The following is a 24,635-nucleotide window of genomic DNA, read 5'->3' as shown; positions in this document are numbered from 1 at the left end:
CCCGGCCTTTCCCTGCCTCCTTCCCCCCAATCTCCTTCCCCCACTTCCTCCATCCCCCCATCTCTTCCCCTGTTCCCCCAGCCCCTTCCCCCCATGGCTCAGTGGAAAGAGCCCGGGCTTTGGAGTCAGAGGCCGTGGGTTCAAATCCCGGCTCCGCCAACTGTCAGCTGTATGACTTTGGGAAAGTCACTTCACTTCTCTGTGCCTCAGTTACCTCATCTGTAAAATGGGGATTTAAACTGTGAGCCCCGCGTGGGACAACGTGATGACCGTGTAACCTCCCCAGCGCTTAGAACAGTGCTTTGCACATATTAAGCGCTTGACAAATACCATCATTATTATTATTATTATTAATGGGGAGTTGAAATGACTCTGTGGAGATTCTTAGGCAGGTGGAGAGCACTTTCCTTGAATTCTTTGGTCGTTTTGTAACGTCAAAGTTACGTAGGCTCTCGGGTTCGCACTCCTACCAAGAATGGGGACTGGGCCTGGGAGTAACTTTCGTGGAATGGGGGTTGTGTTGATCTGGGATCAATCATCCAGTAATATTTATTGAACCCTTCTTTTACCCAGAGGCCGTGGTACAGAATGGAGGTCAGAGGTTCAAACGGCTTTCTGTGTGACTTCGCATGAAATAGGGGGGACAGCACATTTTTTTTCCTTCCTAAGGGTTGCCAAATATCTGAAACCTCCCCTGGGCCCAGGGAAATTGCCTCAATTAACCCTACCTCATTGATAGCTCAGAACTACCAGAGTCAGCTCTCTGCAACTTTATTGGGCTGGAGAGGAGGCTGACGAGGACCATGAAGAACTTAGTTCCTAAATCATTCTCGTGGTTTCCCGTATCACGGTTTATTGGCTTCTTACAAAGCCACCAGCCGCGGAAGCATCACTATTTCATTTAGACCTTTGAATGATGGGTTTTTCTTCTGTCTGCAGGACTAAATGGCAAAATAGGACTCAGCATGGCAGCCATGGTCCCGCCAGTGAAACTGAAATGGCTCGAGCATTTGAACAGCTCCTGGATCACAGAAGACAGTGAATCCATCGCTACAAGAGAAGGAGTCTCCGTCTTGTATTCCAAACTCCTCAGCAATAAAGAAGTAGTACCCCTGCCTCAACAGGTCTTGTGCCTCAAAGGACCCCAGCTACCGGATTTCGAACGCGATTCTCTCTCGAGCGATGAACAGGACCACTATTTGGATGCCCTTCTTAGCAGCCAGCTGGCACTGGCTAAGATGGTTTGTTCGGATTCCCCATTTGCCGGAGCCCTTCGGAAACGACTGCTCGTCCTGCAACGCGTTTTTTATGCACTTTCTAATAAGTACCACGACAAAGGCAAAGTGAAGCAGCAGCAGCATTCGCCCGAGAGCAGTTTTGGTTCAGCGGACGTCCATTCCGTTAGCGAACGTCCCCGATCCAGTACGGACGCCCTCATAGAGATGGGGGTCAGAACCGGACTGAGCTTATTGTTTGCACTACTCAGGCAGAGTTGGATGATGCCCGCTTCCGGACCCGGCCTCAGCCTTTGCAACGACGTGATCCACACCGCCATCGAAGTTGTGAGTTCTTTGCCACCGTTATCGCTAGCCAACGAGAGCAAAATTCCACCCATGGGTTTGGACTGCTTATCCCAAGTCACGACGTTTCTCAAAGGGGTCACGATCCCCAATTCGGGGGCGGACACTTTAGGCCGGAGACTAGCATCTGAGCTGCTTCTCGGCTTGGCGGCCCAACGCGGGTCACTGAGGTACCTTCTGGAATGGATTGAGATGGCTCTGGGCGCCTCAGCGGTTGTCAGTGCCATGGAGAAAAGCAAACTGGTGCCAAGCCTGGAGGGGATGATCAGCTTTGACTGCTTTATGAACATTTTAATGCAGATGAGGCGCTCTTTGGTATGTATGGAGATTTGTTTCTCTTCGGAGTAGGAATAGAGATGAATTGCTTCTTTAAGAGAAACTTTTCAGGTGATCTTCTGGCTTCTCTCAGTAAAACCACAAAGCAACCGATAACATTTATTGAGCGCTTACTGTGTGCAGCGCATGGTACTAAGCGGTTGGGAAAGTACGGTATCACAGGATGATACAGCCTTACGACAGGCAGTGGTGAATGGCTTTACTATTCTTTTTGGAAAGGTGTTTTAGAAGAGTTAATATTTATGTGTTGGTTCTTTGACGGAAAACGTGAATGATCATTGCCAGTATTTTACCTACAACTCTAAATGCCCGTGCCTCAGGAGAAGAATTAGTTTTGGACATCGTGTAAAATTCTTTTAGGTGTAAGCCATCAAAAGCATGAAAGTTATGTACTGAAGTAGAGTAATTTCAAGAAGTTGGTAAAAGAGCATGAAATGTAGCACTCGAATCTAAAAACTAGGAGTAAGCCTAAAAAGATTAAGAATGTATCTTCTAATAGAAACACAAAATAGTAAGAATTAGGACTCTCGTGCTCTCCCAAACGCTTAGTACAGTGGTGTGCATGCGTTAAGTGCTCAATAAATGCCATTGATGATGAAAATCATGATGACTGTTGTAAGCTGGTATGCTGGTGGATTTGCTGGTATGCTTTTACTTCAAAATTTACACTAATCACTTCTGTTTTAGTGGGACCATAATGACTAAAAATTGCAACTGTTGCAATTGTTTCAAGAATACTTCACGCCTAGATTATTTTATACCTGGATTTTAACTCTTTGTGAAAATAATGATGTTGGATTGATAGAAGAGTGGGGTTTTTTTTGGTTTACTACAGCAATTTTGTTGAATTTATTAACTCAGAATCCTTAAAAGTCATTTCTGTAGTAAATTCTACAGCTTAGTGCTTTGTATTAGAATCACATTGTTGATTTTTAGATGAAAATCTTATTGGGGAAATTATTTTGGACACCAAAGAGGCTTATAATGGATGATGTAGCCTTTAGAAATCGAGGTGTAGTGTTACCTAAACTAGAAGGCTAAGGATAATTCAAAATATGTGCTGTACTATGAGGATAAAATAGAATCAGATCTAGGAGGGATCCTGAGAGATAATTTTATCCAGAGTGAACTATATAGGTGAGTGATTAAGCCATTCAGAAAAAGATGGTTGCTTTTCCTTTGTCTTAGAGCATCCCAGGGATGGAGATCCTGTAACCTCCCTTGGTAGTCTCATGAAAGTTTAGGTCACCCAGGCAGCAAAGACATTTTTCAGAAATTTTCATCAAGTTGTAAACTTCACCAGCTTTCACCGACATCATCCCGTTCACTTCTTACCTTGTTTTCTCTTCCCATTATTATGTCTTAGACAAAAGTCACATTGATGTAAATACCTGGAATTGATACAAATATACATTTCCATTGAAACCTAAGGAGAAAGGGAGCTCAGTAAATCTTAGGTACATTAGTGGGTTTCCTCTAAACCCCTCCAGTTGGACTCAAGCTGAAAAATGGTAGAAGTCCTGAACTGTGAGCCCGTTGCTGGGTAGGAACCATCTCTATATGTTGCCGACTTGTACTTCCCAAGCGCTTTATACAGTGCTCTGCACACAGTACGCGCTCAATAAATACGATTGAATGAATGAATGAATGGACCAAATGCTTCTTTCTTCACAAGTCTAGCTAGTTATAATAGTAGTTATGATGTTTGTTAAGTGCTTACTATGTGCCGAGGACTGTTCTGGTAGTAAATGCTTGCTGTGTGCTGGGGTAAAGAGAAATGTACCAGTTGAGTCACAGTCTCCATCCATATGTGGGGTTTACAGTCTCTTTAAGATGTAATCACTGCACCCAGAGACCCAGAGATTCTCTTGGTCCCAGAAATATCAGGCCTTGGAGCAGGAGGAAGGGTCCCTAGAATATTTGAATAGTTTAAGGGCCACGTTAAGGGTCTACTCTACATGGTTTAAATCTCTTCCATAGTTTGATTTGGCATCATGGCATAGTACAGTGCCTGGCACATACTAAGCGCTTAACAAATGCCACAATTATTATCATTATCTCTAAAGCTCACTTCGAGTGGCCCTAACTCCCGATTCAGCCACCCAGAGCCAAACCAGCCTCCCAGGGAACCACTTCAGGGTTGTGTTGGAGCCAAGCCGGACCTCCTGAGCCCACATAATTCGATTAGGTTTTCCAACAGGGCTGCTAATTTACTTTCATTTGGGAATTATTCGGCGGTTGTTCTGCAACATTTTCTGCTTATGAAGGAAGTGTTATAATGCATCAGTCTTTTCCTTCCCAGCGAGTGTATTCCAAGATCATCTCTCCAGTCCTCTTATGGGGAGGAGAAGTAGCAGTGACGAGGGGGCTGGTAAAAAAACAAACTGTGGGCTAGAAGAAATTTGGGGTGCTGAGTAACTGGTGAGACACTCTCTAAGATAGTGTAGTTTCCGATGTGCTTGAGGAAGATAGTGTATTTTACATCTGGTTAAAAACTGTGGCTTTCTTATGTACTTTGGAACATTAAAGTAGAGACATTAGGAAAATTGAACAGACCAAGATGAAATCAATCAGTATTTTTTTGTTGTTGACAGTATTCCTCAACATTTTCCTTTAAATGAAAGCATTTCAGATGAACATATAATCTCTTTTAATAATATGGTTCCCTTCTCTTCTTTCACTGCACCCTAAAATATTTTAATTCTAGGGTTCATCTGCTGATCGGAGTCAGTGGAGGGAGCCAACAAGAACTTCTGATGGTTTATGCTCTCTCTATGAGGCAGCTCTGTGTTTATTTGAAGAGGTATGTAATATAATCTGGTGTTGCAAAAGCCTTGAATTGCTTGCTCGTAATTCTTTTGCATGGAATTAAAAGCATTCCTTTAGGTTAAATGGGCCTTATTTTAAATGATATAAATGGAAAGAACAAAGCAAAACCCCAAACCCTTCTCTGCCTTACAATAGGTGAGTAGACTTCGGTGCTCTCCTCTTTTCTCTGGAATGCTTCTAGCTTCTTAAAGCTTCCAGAAACACTTAAAATCTGCTGAAGGCAGGAACAAGTGAAGCCAGTAAACACCATTCCAGGATTTTGTGGTTTTCCAAGGTTATTCTGGCTTAACTAGTAAAGAATGACCGACTATATTCTTTTTCCGTTAGTGCTTCATTCTTAGTTTAATCCTGAGCCATTTAACTCAAATGCTGATTTGTGAGGGGGTTGTTTACTCGGTTTTAAAAATAGACTTTTTGGCTGGATTAATGATTCACAAGAAAAATTTTATTTGAGAGATCCAGACTTTTGAAATGGGATTGTAAGACCAAGTCAGGACAGGGTCGAATTTGGGACAGAATTGCTGAGTGGGACTTCTTAGAACATCTTCCGCAGCCATTCTCTCATCACACTTTAGAAAAGAAATCCAAGTAGGAATGGGCTCTATAGGGGTGACTAAGATAAAGTGTGTTAGATAGAGATGGCATATTGCAGCAGTTAAATGTGTGGCAAAGGACAGAGGAAGAGAATTAAAAAAAAAAAACATTTCTGAAGGCACTGGACTAGGTATACTCAATATTCTTCTACGTTTTCTGTTTTTTAGGTTTGCCGAATGGCCTCTGATTACTCGAGAACCTGTGCTAGCCCAGATAGCATACAAACCGGTGATACACCCATCGTTTCTGAAACTTGTGAAGTGTATGTTTGGGGTAGTAATAGCAGTCATCAGTTGGTAGAGGGTACCCAAGAGAAAATACTGCAGCCTAAACTGGCACCAAGTTTTTCTGATGCACAGACAGTGAGTATTTTCCATTCGATTTATATTGCTAACCAGCGGGTCATACGTTCATGTTTACAAAGTTTCCTTACTTAAAAATGTATTTAGAACACAAGTGATTATTCTCTCCAAGTGGCTTCAAATGGCTTCTGTATATCTAGTTTATTCGCAGTAAATGTAAGCAGTTTTATTTTCAAGTGGACTGTTTTTTTTCCAACTTTATTCCACCGATTCGCCATATAAATTATGTAGTAAATATTTCACTTTCTTCATCTTGGCCAATAAGTAATGGTGGTATTGAAAATATAATGGCAGTGAAGAAACATGGATCAGGATTCAGATGGGCTCCATTTCTGACTGTGCCATTGATCAACTGTGTAACTATAGACAAGCCTTTGTTTCTCTGCCTCAGTTCCCCATCTGTAAAGTGGAGATGGTTCCCTGTCTCCAGAGGATTTGTGAAAAAATGTGAATCATAATATAGTGAAAATTCTATGTATTCTTAGCAAGTGGGACAAAGCAAGTTACCGAATTTATAGGATCGACCTTCTAGACTTTGAGCCCGCTATTGGGTAGGGACCATCTCTATATGTTGCCAACTTGTATTTCCGAAGCGCTTAGTACAGTGCTCTGCACACAGTAAGCACTCAATAAATACGATTGAATGAATGAATGACCCTAGATTTCTGATTCTTCAGCCATCACCTAGCTGAAATATAGCAGAGTAATTGTCTTAGCATATTTTCCCTCAGAATTACTTGCCAAGAATTCTTCCAGTATACAGCCTTGTGTGTTGCAATAGTTCTACTAGTTCATTTTTTCCATAGGAAAGTTAATTATAATGATAATAATAGTGTTTGTTAAATGCTTACTATCAATCAATCAATCAGTCGTATTTATTGAGTGCTTACTGTGTGCAGAGCACTGTACTAAGCGCTTGGGAAGTACAAGTTGGCAACATATAGAGACGGACAGTGGGCTATGTGCTTACTATGTGTTAAACAAATGTGTTTGTTAAATGCTTACATTTCCAACGCTAAGTGTGGGGTAGATGCAAGATAATCAGGTTGAACCCAGTCCCTGTCCCACATGGGGCTCACAGTCTTAATCCCCATTTTTCAGCTGAAATAACCGAGGCATAGAGAAGTTAAGTGACTTGCCCAAGGTCGCACACAGCAGACAAATGGCATAGCTGGAATTTGAACCCAGGTCTTCTGACTCCCGGGCCCGTTTTCTTTCCACTAGGCAACACTGATCCCATTTGCTTTCCTTTGGGTTACACTCATATTCAGAAAAGATGGGAAAGTATTTTTAAAACCATTTCACTTGGCCATTTTTTGGTAATTAGTTGGGGAAAAAATGCCCAATTAATTTGAGCTTCAGATGCTTAACTCCATGAAAAGGATATTTGCTGTAATCAAAATACGTGCCCACAAAGGGTTGCCATCTAAATATATAGTCCCAAGCACCATGATCAGAAATACATATCTCAGTTTTTCTTGCTGACTTAAAAGTTTGGTTCAAGGGTTTATAGTAAAGCGTTTTATTACCTTGTTTAAAGAGATCTTTTTCGTTGTAGATTGAAGCTGGACAATATTGCACTTTTGTAATTTCTACGGATGGTTCTGTTAGAGCCTGTGGTAAAGGCAGCTATGGGAGATTAGGACTTGGTGACTCCAATAATCAATCTACCTTGAAAAAGTTGACATTTGAACCTCACAGATCCATTAAAAAAGTGTCGTCTTCTAAAGGATCGGATGGTCACACATTAGCTTTTACAACAGAAGGGGAAGTCTTTAGTTGGGGCGATGGTGATTATGGAAAATTGGGACATGGAAATAGTTCAACCCAAAAATATCCGAAGCTCATCCAGGGGCCTCTTCAAGGAAAGGTATGTAGGATGATTTGTGGAATTTTTAAACAAGTGCTTTTATTGTTGCTTTCTTAATGAGATTCTTAATTGATATTTAGTTTTGAATAATGTGTTTACAAGAAGATTATTTTTAATTTTTCCTGCATTTCATTTATCAAACAAGATACAAATATTATCCTTCAAAATCTGAATGGTATCAGAGAATTATGCTGTATTGATTAATACATCATTTTTATTGAGCGTTTACTATGTGCAGAGCACTGTACCAAGAGCTTCGGAGAATACAATATAACAGAGTTGGTAGACACATTTCCTGCCCACAGTGAGTTATCTATTATTCAGCCCATCAATCAGTGGTATTTATTGAGTGCTTATTATGTGCAGAGCACTGTACTAAGCACTTGTGAAGGCACAATACAACAGAATTAGAAGACATGTTCCCATACAGTTTAGAGTTGATGATTATTTTTATATTGTCTGTCCTCCAATCATTTATATTAACTGTGGTGTTAAGTGTTTATTATGGGCCAATCACTGTGTTTAGTGCTGGGTTAGCTACATGTGTAAGGAGATTACTTTCTCAATAAACCCTGTTTTAAGAAAAGCTCATGTTGTAGTAAGCAGTCTGAGACTGATGCAGGGTACTTATGCATTACCGTTTCCTTCAACATCGCCGTGCATTTTATCCAGATAAATAAGTATAGTTGGAAGACTTTTCCTAATTCACATGACCATTCAATCTACAGCATGTTGTGAAAAACCATGTTAGAGAAAAACCGAGTCTTACTGAACTCAATTAACTCACAAAATTTACTTGTCGCATGCAACACTTTATGTTTAAGGGCAAAGGTCTAGTATTGTGTAATTTGAAAATACAAATTCAGTGTAACCTGGGTTTTGGGAATATCTTGATTCCTGGAGAAATCAAATTTTGATTTGCCAAGAAACAATCTGACGTGGGTTCCATAATTGGGTTAATATCAGGTGGAATATGGGCTATTTTTACTTTACCCTCACCTAACAGGGTTGAGGCAGGCATTCTAATATCCAGTCAAGTTGATTAATTCTTCATGGTTGATTAACCAACTCAGATTGAATTTAGATCTTCTGTGACTGTAATATGGGGCAGGAGGTAGATTGTTGCCCACCTTTTTTTTTAATGGTATTTGATAAGCACTTACTATGTGCTTATAGCACACAGTAGCACGTGCTTATACAGAGAAGCAGCGTGGCTCAGTGGAAAGAGCACGGGCTTTGGAGTCAGAGGTCATGGGTTCAGATTCCGGCTCTGCCAACTGTCAGCTGTGTGACTTTGGGCACATCACTTAACTTCTCTGTGCCTCAGTTCATCCGTAAAATGGGGATTAAGACTGTGAGCCCCCAGTGGGACAACCCGATCACCTTGTAACCGCCCCAGCGCTTAGAACAGTGCTTTGCACATAATAAGCACTTAATAAATGCCATCATTATTATTATTATGTGCCTGGCACTGTACTAAGCACTGGGATAGAGCGTGGCTCCGTGGAAAGAGCCCGGGCTTTGGAGTCAGAGGTCATGGGTTCGAATTCCGGCTCTGCCACATGTCTGCTGTGTGACCTAGGGTAAGTCACTTTCACTTCTCTGAGCCTCAGTTACCTCATCTGTAAAATGGGGATGAAGACTGTGAGCCCCACTTGGGGCAACCTGATCACCTTGTACCCTCCCAGCGCTTAGCACAGTGCTTTGCACATAGTAAGTGCTGAACAAATGCCCACATTATTATTATTATTATTATTATTTATTGAACGCTGTTTGCAGAGCACCGTTCTAAGCACTTGGGAGAGTACAGTACAGGAGAAATTAGCAGATACGTTCTCGGCCCTTAATGAGCTTACAGTCTAGAGGATATAAGCTAATTAAGTTACCGTCCATGGCCCACATGGGGCTCACAGTCTTAATCCCTATTTTCCAGATGAGGGAACTAAAGCACAGGGAAGTTAAGTGACTCTCCCAAGGTCACACAGCAGACAAGTGACAGAGGCGAGATTAAGATCCAGGCCATCTGATTCCCAGGCTTGAGCTCTTTCCACTCTGCCACACTGCTCCCCAAGATTGAGCTCCAGAATTTAAACCAGATATTAAAAAAGCTGCTCCCCAGGACAGCCCAGGGCACAGGCTCAACAGAGAACCACTATCTACCCCAATTTTTGGCTTTAGTTCAACTTAATTAAATTTTTATTTTTATTCCCGAACATATTGAATAAAAAGATTGCCTTCAGAACTCACTGTGGCAGGGCAGGCAGGGACTACAAGGAATACACTTTACCATTAAAAAAAAGTCAAGATAGTTCACTATCTTTAGGGAACATTGCTAAGAAAGGTTAAACAATTTGCATTTAAAATGGGTCTCTTGAAGCCCCATTTTGGAGTTACAGAGAAATCTATATCTGTTAGCCTCTTCCATCTGAAATTGTGTGTATGAATCATTTAGTCAGTGAGCACTGAGAAGTTAGATTTTTAAAATCCCGCACAGGTTGGAGAGGGAGACTTGGTATGGGTGATGTTGTGGTTTTATTATTAGATCCAACCGACCTCCCCTCCCTTCCTCCCTCCCCTTATCTCCCCCCACCACCTTGCTTCTGTGTTGACTTCTTCCGCAACTTGTCAAAAAATTGGGCAGCTGGTTTGCCACTTCGTGTTTCCCCACTGAAGTGACATTTTGAGGGATGTTAATTCCTTATATGGTTTGTTACACAAACATTGAGAGAAGTATCTGAGTGTCCTGAGTTATATTGCCGCACGCCCCGTTGTGCTCAACAACGCACAAAGGGTGTGGTGGCATTTTCTAGAATTTCCTAATACTCATTAATGGGCTATTTAGTATTTTTTCTGTGGGTCTCCCAAATATCCTAAAACCTTTTGAGTAGAAGGTATCCCATGATGTAATCTTTAGAAGTTCTGAATAGATCATACTTTATTTTTTTAAACTAACTCGACATAGGCTCAATCCTTACTTTAAAGGAAGGTTGAATTGATATTTCCAAAGGTAAATATGCCAATGAATATGTATTTAGTACTTACATGGCACCATAAGGAAAATATGTGGGACTTTAATGTGGCATATTTGGCTACTAACCTTGTCCGGAGCGCAGTGTTTAACACGCTTTTGTGTATTGTGCAGGTAGTGGTTTGTGTGTCAGCTGGATACAGACATAGCGCAGCCGTCACTGAAGATGGTGAATTGTATACTTGGGGAGAAGGCGACTTCGGAAGATTAGGTAACATTTTCAAATGTTAAAGTGAAATAGTTCAAAATGGAAGTAGAACTCAATTTTTTTTCGTGGGGGGTGGTGGCTCTTGGGTCCAGCAATCAGGATAACTGATGATTTCACTTCGTGGACCATGAACCTTTGGGATGACTCTATTATCACAGGACCCACCAGCTTGCTTCCTTTCCCCGTCCCTGTTTTCTGGTTTCCAGACTGGTGGATAATTGCTATTTTCATAATAATAATGGCATTTATTAAGTGCTTACTATGTGCAAAGCACTGTTCTAAGCGCTTGGGAGGTTACAAGGTGATCAGGTTTTCCCGTGGGGGGCTCACAGTCTTAATCCCCATTTTACAGATGAGGGAACTGAGGCCCAGAGAAGTTAAGTGACTTGCCCAAAGTCACACAGCTGACAGTTGGCGGAGCCGGGGTTTGAACTCGTGACCTCTGACTCCAAAGCCCGTGCTCTGTCCACTGAGCCACGCTGCTTGAGTGTCTTGAATACTCTGATTTTCTCAGTGGCATTGGGTGCTTGCTAACGAGAAGCAGCGTGGCTTAGTGAAAAGATCACAGACGTAGGAGTCAGAAGGACCTGGGTTCTAATCTTAGCTCCACCACGTCTGCTGTGTGACCTAGGTCAAGTCCCTTAACTTCTCTGTGCCTCAGTTACCTCATCTGTAAAATGGGGATTAAAACTGTGAGTCCCATGTGGGACAGGGACTGTATCCAACCTGATTAACTTAATAATGACAATTATTAGTAGTATGGCACCTGTTAAGCAATACGTGCCAAGCACTGTTCTAAGCACTAGGGAAGATACAAGTTAATCAGGTTGGTTACAGTCTTATGATTATTATTATTATTACCAGTTCTGTTTCCATTCCTAGAGAAATTCACTCCACTTTGTGCAAGGACTGAATTCCACCCAGAGCTTTTAGTAAACTTCTGGACCCATTTTTAAAAATCTTGCTGTTGGAAGAGCAGGGAGTCCAAAGAAAGGAGCTGGGCTGAGCTTTGGACATCTTTGGGCTGGCTTTGGGTCTGAGAGGCTGGGATCCAATGACCTCTCTTACTTGACATTTAGTCAGTCAGTCATATTTATTGAGCACCTGCTATGGCAGAGCACTGTTCAAAACTCTCGGAAGAGTAATTAGAAGATATTATTTATCTATTTATTTTATTTTGTTAGTATGTTTGGTTTTGTTCTCCGTCTCCCCCTTTTAGACTGTGAGCCCACTGTTGGGTAGGGACTGTCTCTAGATGTTGCCAATTTGTACTTCCCAAGCGCTTAGTACAGTGCTATGCACATAGTAAGCGCTCAATAAATACGATTGATGATGATATCTTTGCCCACAAAGAGCTTACTTTGAAGCCGGGGAAAAAGACAAAAGAAAATTGCGAATAAGAGTACCAAGTTCTCAGTAGTGTAGTATGTTGAACAATGTGTACAAAAATGCAACCAGAAGTAGTGAGTGCAAAAGTGGTAAAGTGGTGCGAAAGTCCTGAGGTGATAGTGGGTGGTCTAGTGGTTAGAGCACGAGCCTGGGGGTCAGAAGGACCTGGGTTCTAATCCTGGCGCCGCCGTTTTTCCGCTGTGTGACCTTGGGCAAGTCACCTCTCTTCTCTATACCTCCGTTTCTTTATCTGTAAAATGGGGATTAAGACTGTGAGGCCCATGTGGGACCTGGACTGTGTCCCACCCGATTGTCTTGCTTCTACCCCAGTGCTTAGTGCAGCGCTTGGCACATAGTAAGTACTTAAACCGCATGAAAAAGGGAACAAATGATTGAGAAAGCCTCTCAGAGGGAGTTAGATTTTCAGAGGGTTTTGAAGATGGGGCGAGCTGTAGCATTTGGAAGGCATTTTCAAGTGGTCCAGATTAACTGAGGATTCAGTTTTGCGTACACCAGAGTTTGAGATTTTATTGTCTCATTTTTCTTTAAATGGTCATTAAGGTAAAACAGAATGCATCATTTCAGTTTTCAGTTTAGACCAAGATGTTGATTTTTTTTTCAGTGTATGGATTAAATATTTCCTAGTGTCATCCTAAAACTGTATTAGCTATAAACATCCAAACGGCTTGCAGCATGGCTTAGTCCATTAAGAGGCCGACCCTGGGAGTCAGTGGGCGTAGGTTCTAATCTGTATATATGTATATATATTTGTACATATTTATTACTCTATTTATTTATTTTACTTGTACATATCTATTCTATTTATTTTATTTTGTTAGTATGTTTGGTTTTGTTCTCTGTCTCCCCCTTTTAGACTGTGAGCCCACTGTTGGGTAGGGACTGTCTCTATACGTTGCCAACTTGTACTTCCCAAGCGCTTAGTACAGTGCTCTGCACACAGTAAGCGCTCAATAAATACGGTTGGTTGATTGATTGATTGATTCTAATCCCACCTCAGCCACTTGCCTGCTGTGTGACCTTGGGCAAGCCACTTAAGTTCTCTGCGCCTCAGTTACCTCAGCTGTAAAATGGGGATTAAGACTGTGAGCCCCTCGTGGGACAACTCGATTGCCCTGTATCTACCCCAGGGTTTAGAACAGTGCTTGACACATTGTAAGTGCTTAACAAATACCATTAATAATAATAATAATAATAATCTACTATCTGGCTGCCCTATGAAATGAAAGTTGCATATTGCAAGAGTGTGCATTAAAGAAAAGTAACACTATAATACTGACCCATTCCTAAATGCAGTGCATAATGCACATAAGCAGAAGCTTTGATAATGTGGCATTCCCACATTATGGTCACAAGAATGCTACCAGTTTCCTAATTGTGTTATCTCCCAAAATGCAGAGTGAAGATATGTGTTATGATAGAATTAAATATAGTTTTGCCCCAGGTTAACAAAATCTTAAATAGAAGCAGCATGGCTTAGTGGAAAGAACACGGGCTCGGGAGTCAGAGGTCATGGGTTCTAATCCTGGCTCCACCACTTATCAGCTGTGTGATTTGGGCAAGTCACGTAACTTCTCTGTTCCTCAGTTACCCCGTCTGTAAAATGGGGATTAACACTGTGAGCCCCACGTGGGACAACCTGATTACCTTGTATCTACCCCAGCGCTTAGAACAGTGCTTGGCACATAGTAAGCGCTTAACAAATACTATAATTATTTTTAGTATTAATTCATCAGTGCAAATATTTCTCTTTGCATAGCTGTTTTGGTTTGGTTTGAGGTCTTCTTTCAATACTTCCTGGCACTGTTATGTTTTCTAAGCACACTTAGGCTTAATGGGTCAGTCCATCCATATACCTGGAGTTTTTTAGTGGTCATTACCCCAGACAATGGGTATGTTCATTCCTGTATATATGCATATATGGTTGTACATATTTATTACTCTATTTATTTATTTATTTTACTTGTACATATCTATTCTATTTATTTTATTTTGTTAGTATGGTTGGTTTTGTTCTCTGTCTCCCCCTTTTAGACTTGAGCCCACTGTTGGGTAGGGACTGTCTCTATATGTTGCCAATTTGTACTTCCCAAGCGCTTAGTACAGTGCTCTGCACATAGTAAGCGCTCAATAAATACGATTGATGATGATGATGATGATGCTGTTGAGAAACAGCGCAGTTAGTGGAAAGAGCACGGGCCCGGGAATCAGAGGACCTGATTCTAATCCCAGGTCTACCGAATGCCGTGCCAATTGGTTTCTGTGTGACCTTGGGCAAGTCACTGAACTTCTCTGTGCCTCTGTTTCCTCCACTGTAAAATGGGGATTCAAACCTGAATCCCCATGCTGGACGCGGACTTGTGTCCGAGCTAATTAACGTATGCCTACCCCAGCGCTTAGAACAGTTTTTGACACATAGTGAGCGCTTAACAAGTACCATAAAACAAAAACAAAATGTAGTTTCACTCCTATTCTCAGTAGGGTTATTGATATCTAACTGTGGAAAAAAAGATTTAAAAAATTAATATAGCCTTTAATTAAAATTGTCTTGTACTATTATCTTGTTTAATAGAGTCATTTAATATCTTTTAGGCCATTAGATTTTGAAATCAGCTGTGTGAAATATATATCTCCGGCAATTTTTTTAAGTCATAGGTGAACTGACATAATAAATTGATTTAAATTTCAGTACTGAAATATTCCCAAAAGACTTATTATTGAACAGAAACACTTCATGTAGTAAAAGATCTTGTAAGCTCTAGAGAGGTTTGAGTCTATACATTTATTCCCTAGGAAGGGTAAAGTTCCACTTAATATTTATGTTATTTTCAAAGAGGCCTGCGCATTTTGTTGTGTATTAATTTCTAGTCCTCTTTCTTGTCTAAATTATTAATTTTTAAAAGTTTATGATTTTGGATTTTTCCCTTCAAGGACATGGAGACAGCAACAGCCGGAACATTCCAACTTTAGTCAAAGACATTAGCAATGTAGGAGAGGTCTCCTGTGGCAGCTCACACACAATTGCCTTGTCCAAAGATGGAAGAACTGTCTGGTCTTTTGGAGGAGGAGACAATGGTATGTAAAAAAAAAAAAAAGCATTAAATCTTAGATATTTTTCCTTCATTTGAGATATTGAAGCTTTTATTATATTTTCAAACTTATTTTGTACTTGTGAACACAAGTGGGACTAGTGAATGAGATAAATCAGAGTTAAATCTTGACGAAAACCATCAGAAATTTGGTGAAAAAAATCAGTATCCTAGATTAGCCTCTTCTACTTTAAAGTCATTTTTGCTTCCAACCTTTAAAATGAACTCATCTTTCGGAAACCAAAGCATTGACTATTTTTGGAGGCGGTGAAATTTATTGCAAGAACTTAGAAATCACCGTAGAGTTTAGTAATTTCAAATTTACATGGTTTTGGGGGAAAAATCATAAATTTGGAAAGGCAGTCCTATTTCCAGGCAGGGCCCCAATTAGGGTAGACAGTTTGTTAATAGTAAGCCAGTGATATTTAGTTAAATACCTTAAGCAGATCACTACTAGGTGTAAAGCTAGAAGATGACAAACTCCCTGCCTTCAAGGAGCTTGTGGTCTGTTGGAGGAGAAAGACAGGTTTAAATCCATCACTATAGGAACATACATAAAGTACAAGTGACAGACAGTCTTTAATATTTTCTTTCATGATCTGAGTGACAAGATTCAAGTTGAGTTTATCTGGAAAACCTTCTCAAGGATTTTTTTAGTAGCTATTGGAAGTTGTTCATATTGGAAAAGGAAAGAAACTTCAGGCAAGAACGGTGCCATAATGGCAGAGGCGTAGAAAGAGAATTCATTTTGAGGATCTCCAGTGAGGAGGAGAACACAATCCTCCATGCTAACTCATTCCAGCATGGTGTGTTCCACCAAAATAATTGCCGTGTCGCATTTTCTGTTGCATTCTCTCGAGTTCTCAGTAGATTGCTCTGCACGGAGTAAGGCATCAATGCTTACTCTCTGGAATGGCGGTATCAGAAGTTGTGTATTGACCGTGATCTCAATGAATAAAGAAGCTAAAATTTTAACATCCTATTTGACTTATTTGTTGGTTTTATGACCAAATATCCTAAGGCAGCAAGGCTAATCCTTTAGATGGGAATTAAAATAAAGGCCAACAAATATTAATTTTACAAGAAAACTTCTTTCAGAAGATCGTTCAGATGGAGTATGGCTTGGTGGATAGAACAGCTAATCCCAGCTGGGACATTTGCCTGCTGTGTGATTTAGGGCAAGTCACTTGAACTTCTCTGTGTCACAGTTTCCTCGTCTGTAAAAATTGGGAAAAGGTACCTATCCTCCCTGACCCTTAGTCTCTAAGCTCCATGTGGGACAGGGACTGTGTCCCATCTGCTAAAATTCCAGTGTTTAGTACAGTGCTTGGCACGTTAGTAAAGTTTTACAAATAGCAGTATTATTATTATTATTAGTAGTAGTAGTAGTAGTATTGTCGTTGTTGTGGTTGTTATTGAATATGTTCCTTTGTTCTTTCCTAGGCAAACTTGGCCATGGTGATACCAACAGAGTGTATAAACCTAAAGTCATAGAAGCTTTACAAGGAATGTTCATTAGAAAAGTTTGTGCCGGGAGCCAGTCTTCACTTGCTTTGACATCCACAGGACAGGTAGAACCCAGGCAACAAATGTTGGGTTGATAAATATGTCACTTCTTTATTCTGTACTTCCCAACTGTCTAGCACAGTGCTCTTCACCAAGTGGGCACTCAATAAACCATATTGTCGCTATTACTACTATTACAATATACCCAGTTCTTCCATAATGGACATTTTTATTGTGCATTTGGGATAGAATGCAGTCGGAGGTTTAGGAATACTCTTCCCCCAGTGCCCTTCTCTCTGGAGAGGATGTGATAAAATAGTGAAAAAATTGGCTGCGTCCATGGACATGGAACCAAACAAAGTTCACTTTAGCATTTCTCCTTAATATTGGGTTCCTCAGGAACATAACCCTTCATAATCCAGAGAAGCAGCATGCCCTAGTGGGAGGAACATGGACTTCTCTGTGTCACAGTTTCCTCGTCTGTAAAAATTGGGAAAAGGAACCTATCCTCCCTGACCCTTAGTCTCTAAGCTCCATGTGGGACAGGGACTGTGTCCCATCTGCTTAAATTGTGTGTAACGCAGTGTTTAGTAAACATTCATTAAACCCAAATGAACCCATTTGCGTGGGTTCTAATCATAACTCAACCAGGTGTCTGCTTTGTGATCTCGGGCAAGCCACTTAACTTCTTGGTGCTTCAGTTCCTTCCTTCATCTGCAGAATGGAGATTCATTTATTCAGTCATATTTATTGAGCGCTTACTGTGTGCAGAGCACTGTACTAAGTGTTTGGGAAGTTCAGTTCAGCAACACATAGAGACAATCCCTACCCACAGCAGGCACACAGATTCAATGCCCATTCTCCCTCCTACCTAGATAAATAAACCCCTGGGGGGACATGATTATCTTTTATCTTCCCCAGCACTTAGTACAGTGCTTGACATCTAATAAGCATACTTAACTAATACTCTTATTATTATTTTTATGAGTACATTCTAGGAGAACTGAATGTGCAACTTCTAAATAGAAGGGAAATTAAAAATACCTCCAATTTATAGATAAGGAAACTAAAAGTATCGGGAGGTTGGGATTTGAGCAGATCAGAGAGCAGGTCAGTGGCAGAATGTGGACTAAAACTCAGGTCTTCCCACCTCTAGCCCCATATTTTTTTCATGAGACCATGCCGACAAAATGTCACTTTTTTTTCAATGCTTTGAGTATTTTAAGAGAGAAATATTTCCGGAATTATACCCAGGACTTGGGCTTTAATACACACCTAAGTACATAATAATATTGCTGATTTACTTATGTTCCGATAATTGAGAAGATATAATTGAATAAGGATGCTCATCCCTCCAAGATCCCTGAACTCTCTAAGTATATTCGTTAAATAGGAGTTTTTGGATTATTTTGTCCTTGCATTAAATTTTATTTTTCCGTGGTAGAAACCACTTGGATTTGAAATGGTTATAATAATATAGCATTAAATGTGAGTCTTCAGTCAAAAAAGGGAAAAGCTGAGAAATTTGAACATTCAGTTAGGGTTAGCATATGAAATTACCTTTTATATCAAATATTCTTGCATACTTAGCCCTGTATTGGGTTACGGACATTTGCTTATAGTCTTAATTCTTATTTTAATCTGTTGGTTCTATTCGGGACCCTAAGACTACATTGTATTGGGATTTAACAGTCTTACTTCAGGGTAATGAACTTGTATCCTTTCTCTTAAAAGAGGGGTTTGCCCGAACAACTTCAAAATATTATTTTGAATGTCAGTTATTTGTCGTAAATTTTTTGTTTGTGTTTTAGGTCTATGCTTGGGGCTGCGGTGCTTGTCTAGGCTGCGGTTCTTCAGAAGCTACTGCTTTAAGACCTAAGCTTGTTGAAGAATTGGCAGCTACAAGAATCGTGGATATCTCTATCGGAGACAGTCACTGCTTAGCCCTTTCTCATGGTAAAAAAATGTTTTGTAAGCAAAATCTAAACTGTCGTTTTCAGAAACACAGAGCAATTTCAATGTGGCCCTTTTCCCAATTTGTTTTGTCTTTTAGATAATGAAGTTTATGCTTGGGGTAACAATTCTATGGGGCAGTGTGGTCAAGGGAATTCCACGGGTCCTATTACTAAACCAAAGAAAGTAAGTGGTTTAGATGGAGTAGCAATTCAGCAGATTTCAGCTGGAACGTCGCATAGTCTGGCATGGACTGCTCTTCCCAGGGACAGGTAAATAAATGAGTGCTTGTATTTGAAATAAAAAAATGTGTGCTTATGCGATAGAGCCATATTTGCTGTGAGCTTGCTTCTCTCAGAGCCTGCAGTTAATTCCTCGTTGTGACTTGGGAACATTAAGTGGAGTCTTGATATTTTTAGCAAACTAGGGACCATTTAATACATTACCGCACATGTGCTTCTAGTGCTGCAATAAATTCCTCTTGGTATGAAAGAATCAGTACTCCTTCCAAAGTCCCTAAAATGCTACCATGGAGTAAGTGCAGTTATTTGGAAGATTAAGCTTAGTGATTACAAAATGACTAAATATAGATGTAGCCATGTTTTGATTTTCCAATTCAGGATTTATTATTGTTGTTATCATCTTAAAGATGTTTTTTTAAGGCTTTCTCATGATTCCTCTTTCATTCTAGACAAGTTGTCGCATGGCACCGACCTTATTGCGTAGATCTCGAAGAGAGTACTTTTTCACATCTGCGTTCGTTCCTTGAGCGATATTGTGAAAAAATCAACAGTGAAATTCCTCCTCTTCCCTTCCCCTCATCAAGGTATGCTGTGCAAGCTCATTGTAGGCAGGGAACAAGTGTCTACCAACTCTGTTGTATGCTACTCTCCCAAGTACTTAGTACAGTGCTCTGCACATAGTAAGTGCTTACTCAATAAAATACCGTCGACTGACTCGTGTAAATATTAGTTTTGTGTGAGGTATTGCTAGAAAATTAGGTCTCAATAATTGCTGACTCTCTTTATGGTCTGCTATATGAACCAACGTTTAAGGCCCCTCATCAAGCATTTCCATTCCTGAAAGTAAACTCTTTATGAAAAAGTTATGTGTATGTACTCTAATTTCATTCTTCTGGTGGTTCTACGTCGCTGTATCAGAAAGGAAGCTTTCTCTTAGATCAAATCTTAATCATTTTGACTATATGTGAAGTCTTTTTCTAATTCTTGGTTTAGGTAAAGGACAGCTCAATACCATCCTCCATTTATAGAAGGAATCAACATTTTCTAATTAATATAAATGATTTACAGATGAAATTTAGTAGATTGAATGTACTTTAGTTTCTTTGAAAATAGATAATTAGCAGTGTTTCATGTGACGTATGAGGAACACTGGCTTTATCCCTTAGTCATTGTTATATTAACCAGAGTTCAGATTTTACATTAAAATAATTACAGGTGGCAATCCTAGGTAATCTTGTTTTCATAGTGGACAGAACATCAATACTGCTTTATTACTTTGTGACTCTATCATTGTGTTTTTGGGTATGATTTAACAAAGCTTTCATTAGGAGAAAAGAGGCACCACAAAAATGGCCAGAAAATGTTGGTAAATATGCATATATATATATGGTATTTTATTTCAGGGAACATCACAGTTTTCTTAAATTGTGCCTCAAGTTGCTGTCAAACCATCTTGCCCTTGCTCTTGCTGGAGGAGTAGCTACGAGCATTCTTGGAAGGCAAGCTGGGCCACTTCGCAATTTACTCTTTAGACTGATGGATTCCTCTGTCCCAGATGAAATACAAGAGGTAAAAATTCACTTTTTTGGTGATTTTTGAAAAAATGCCATCATGGCTGCATAATTCCTCTAGTCTGCAAGGACCTGTGGGCAGAGAACGTATCCAACAATTCTGTTATATTGTACTTTCTCAAGCACTTAGTACAGTGCTCTGCACACAGTAAGCTCTCAATAAATGCCATTATATTTATTAGTAGTAATAGTATGAAGTACTTACTGTTTACGGAACACTGTACTAAGCACGGAGAGAATACACAGTTGGATATTATTCATTCATTCATTCAATTGTATTTATTGAGCACTTACTGTGTGCAGAGCACTGTACTAAGCGCTTGGGAAGTATAAGTTGGCAACATATAGAAACGGTCCCTACCCAACAGTGGGCTCACAGTCCCTGTCCCTCTGAGAGCTCACAATGTATAAGAAATGTAGAAAGTGGAAAGGAAAATGCCTTGCATTTTGTACAATATGATCCTCTGGAGATGATTAAGAATAGGATAGGTTGCTTTCCATTTGGATTAGGGTTAAGAGAATATTCTCACCTTATTTATTTATCTTGTACATATCTATTCTATTTATTTTATTTTGTTAGTATGTTTGGTTTTGTTCTCTGTCTCCCCCTTCTAGACTGTGAGCCTGCTGTTGGGTAGGGACTGTCTCTATGTGTTGCCGACTTGTATTTCCCAAGTGCTTAGTACAGTGCTCTGCACACAGTAAGTGCTCAATAAATACGATTGATTGATTGATTGATTAAGAGGTAATCTTACTGAAGGCAAGGTCTAGGAGACCTCTGAATGAAACCTTACAGATCTGTGATTCTGAATGATGGAGGGTTGAAGGGATGTCCTTAGAGGGAATCAGCAGAGAAAGTTATTTTCTTTTAAGTTGTTCTCCACTCCCAGGAGGACACAGGCTTTCGAACACCCCACCTCTTTGCCTCTGAATACTCTCACAGGAAGGAAAATTCCTGCCACATTCCTTGGATCACCTTAACCTTATTGAGGCTTACCTAGGGTACCCCAATCTTCTCCAGTTGTTTGGTTTTGAGGCACACTTACCCAGGAATACCCAGTTCTCTTATAGTACGGGTTTGCATTCACAAGAAAACTTGTGGTGGTGTGTCTGGTTGTGTCTGGTACCACGTGCAAGGAAACAATCATTTTTCCCAATACCATATGTCTTTGTGGTTGGAAGAATGTTCCTTAATTCCTCTGTCATGGTCTATGCAAAATGGCTAGTGAGAACAGGTGTTTGATCAGAACTAAGTGTGTATTCACATTTATAACACACATTTTCCATGTTTTTAATGGTACTTGTTAAGCTTTTACTATGTTCCAGGCACTGTACTAAATGCTGGGATAGATTCATGATATTCAGGTTGGACACAGTCCCTGTCCCGCATGTGGCTCACAATCTAAATTGAAAGGAGGAGGATTTAATCCCCATTTTACAGATGAGGCACAGAGGCAAAGCCACACAACAGGCAGGTCCCCCGAGTCCCAGGCTAGTACTCTTCCCACTAGACCACGCTGATTCCCATATCTCTTATTCGCTCACAAATCTCACCTTCTATCACTAAGCCCTTCTGATCCTCCATTAAATTTCAGTGGGTTCAAGTTTATAGCTCAATTACAGAAATGCTGGGACAATGACAAAGGGACAGTTCTTTCCACCTCTTATAAATGCCAGGCATACATATTTCTTGGAAACTCCAATCTGTGCCCATTCTAGTAAACAAGCATAACGTTATTCCTATCGATAATGTCTTAAAAAAAATTGATAAACTCCGTAACATTTCCTTGATAAAAAGCATTAAATTTAAAGAGAGTCTTGTTCGTTTTTCTTTTTTTATTTAATTAACAGGTTGTAATTGAGACTCTGTCAGTTGGGGCGACGATGCTGCTACCTCCCTTAAGAGAGCGAATGGAATTATTGCATTCTCTTCTACCCCAGGGACCTGACAGATGGGAAAGCCTATCTAAAGGACAGGTAAGGGCTGGAAGTAGTGGTTCAGATGACCAGGTGTGGTACACAGGAAGCCGTAAGAAGGGCAGTATGGGCAAGACTGAGGTCCAGAATATAATAGTGATCAGGATTTGATCATTTATTTGAAGAATCCAGATTTTTTGGAGTTAGAATGAATGGCATTAACTGGATAGTGGAAGTAGCCCCCACTCAGTTGCATATTGGTAGAGTTAAAAATGATGCATAAGATTGGGAACTTCTGGTGATTTTGATGGGGTAGAAAGGTATTTAGCCAGGTTCTCATAAGAGAGCAATGCTCATGATAAGAGTGAAGGGCAGAGGGAAAATTTTTTTTAACGTTTGTTTGGGCTGCCCTATCTTCAGAAAGCTGCAGCAAAACACATGACAATTCAGAAGAACTAAACTGTTCCGAGAAGGGTAAATTAAAATTATAAGAGTGAAATGAGGACAATATTCTCCTGCAGTTTATTTCTAATGTGCTGGGGAATGCAAAGGCACTTAGGCATTTAATTGATAACGTGCCCAGAAATGTATCTGGAAATGTTCTTTCAGAAAGCAAATGACCATAAACTCTGAAGCTCAATATGAGCTGTAAGAAGCGAACAGTGCTTTTTAAATTGTTGATCCGCTTTTAATACCCTATATTCCTTGAACAGGAACGATAAGAGGATCTTATGAGACCAAAGAGGGAAAGTCAGTACTGCAGTATGTAGTGAAAGCAAGACTTGCCATGCAGATATTATATCTGCAATTCCGATTTACCGGATCGCTCTTGGTTTCTGGTTATTAGTAATGGTGGACAATAGGCTTGTTCTCGTGAATTTTCTTTTGTGTTTTCATTTTCTTCAGCCAAACTACCATACTACAGAATATAGCATTCTAGTTTGTAGCTTTAAATGCCTCTGTAAAAGAAATTATTAGAGAATGACGTGGGTTGTAAGGTACTCTTTATTCAGTCAATGGAAGAACATTGTCCAGTTTATTAATGCATTGTATTTGTATAATAGCTTGACTTGGAAAATCAGCTGCTGTTTAGCCTGATGCTGTGATCATATTTTCTAGGGTGTAATATGGAAGAGGGAGTGGGAGTTTCATGGGGTTTGGCCCAGTGGTCTACGAGTAGTGGGGTGAAAGACAGGAAAGGGATACAAAAGACTGAGGGGGAGAGGGAGAAGAGAGAGACCCCAGGCAAAGGTGGGAGATGCAGATAATCACACACATATTGGACTTTTGAGAAGTCCTAATGTGTATTTTTTGTGTATTTCAGGTAGGATTGGGTCCTGAAATTTGGTTTTTCCTACTCAGTGAATTGCTTCTAGCTACCTCAGGAAAGGCTCTTCACTTGATAGATCAACTTTTACCCTTTGTAAGAAACCACCCATTCAGCAAATCAGCGAATCAGTTAATGGTATTGAGTGCGTACTGCTTACAGAGCACTGATCTAAGCCCTTAGGATAGTACAGTAAAGTAGGTGTGATCCCTGTCTTCAAGTAGCTTACAAATCTAGTGGAGAAATAAAGCTGTCCACAGGAGGTTGAGGTTTTTCCTGAGGCATGCTTCATTAGAGTCTCCATCAAAGCCCATTTCTGTGACCTGATATCAACCCTTCCTTGGTGGGGCTGAATTTTGTCATCACTTATCTCTGTTTTCCTGTTTCCTCACCATCAGCTGACATTGGCAGGCTCCCGCAACTCTGAAAACTCTGAATAGGTATCCACCTTGCTGGGCAGTGCTGTTGAGAAAAAAATTGCCTATGTGATGATTGCTAGTAAAAAAAAGTGTTTTATCTTTTTTTAGAGAATGCAATTGGATATTATCCTGACAAGTTTACAGGATCATACACATGTAGCCTCCCTACTTGGTTATAGTTCACCCTCCGATGCTCCTGAAGCATCCTCAACTTGCATTAGCTATGGAACCCTGTCTGACCAACCCTACGGCCCGCCAAGCAGTCATCCGGATACTCATCTGGCAGAAATTTTAATGAAGACTCTTCTAAGAAATCTGGGATTTTATACAGTAAGTTGCTTGTAGTTTTCTGTGAACAAAACCACTAAAGATCAGTTTTCCTCTTTTCATTTTTCTT

The 24,635-nt window shown here is 40.3% G+C and overlaps 1 protein-coding gene across 3 annotated transcripts in view; it reads left to right on the top strand.

The window, feature by feature from the left end:
- The window catches only part of HERC1 (HECT and RLD domain containing E3 ubiquitin protein ligase family member 1), a 169,162-nt gene that overhangs the window by 26,529 nt on the left and 117,998 nt on the right, over positions 1 to 24,635 (top strand). For all 3 annotated transcript variants that reach the window (XM_038746499.1, XM_038746496.1, XM_038746498.1), the window contains exons 2-14: positions 940 to 1,895; positions 4,624 to 4,719; positions 5,507 to 5,701; positions 7,260 to 7,571; positions 10,714 to 10,810; positions 15,146 to 15,289; positions 16,747 to 16,874; positions 18,621 to 18,765; positions 18,863 to 19,034; positions 19,454 to 19,588; positions 20,408 to 20,573; positions 22,427 to 22,552; positions 24,347 to 24,568. In XM_038746499.1, the coding sequence (XP_038602427.1) occupies positions 966 to 1,895; positions 4,624 to 4,719; positions 5,507 to 5,701; positions 7,260 to 7,571; positions 10,714 to 10,810; positions 15,146 to 15,289; positions 16,747 to 16,874; positions 18,621 to 18,765; positions 18,863 to 19,034; positions 19,454 to 19,588; positions 20,408 to 20,573; positions 22,427 to 22,552; positions 24,347 to 24,568 (2,868 nt within the window). In that variant the 5' untranslated portion in view covers positions 940 to 965. The remainder of the gene's footprint in view (positions 1 to 939; positions 1,896 to 4,623; positions 4,720 to 5,506; positions 5,702 to 7,259; positions 7,572 to 10,713; positions 10,811 to 15,145; positions 15,290 to 16,746; positions 16,875 to 18,620; positions 18,766 to 18,862; positions 19,035 to 19,453; positions 19,589 to 20,407; positions 20,574 to 22,426; positions 22,553 to 24,346; positions 24,569 to 24,635) is intronic.

The sequence above is a fragment of the Tachyglossus aculeatus genome, chromosome 5 (genome assembly GCF_015852505.1).
Source record: "Tachyglossus aculeatus isolate mTacAcu1 chromosome 5, mTacAcu1.pri, whole genome shotgun sequence".
In the NCBI taxonomy this organism is placed as follows: domain Eukaryota; kingdom Metazoa; phylum Chordata; class Mammalia; order Monotremata; family Tachyglossidae; genus Tachyglossus; species Tachyglossus aculeatus.
Note: the sequence above shows the minus strand (reverse complement) of the source record. Positions and strands in the feature narration are given on the sequence as shown.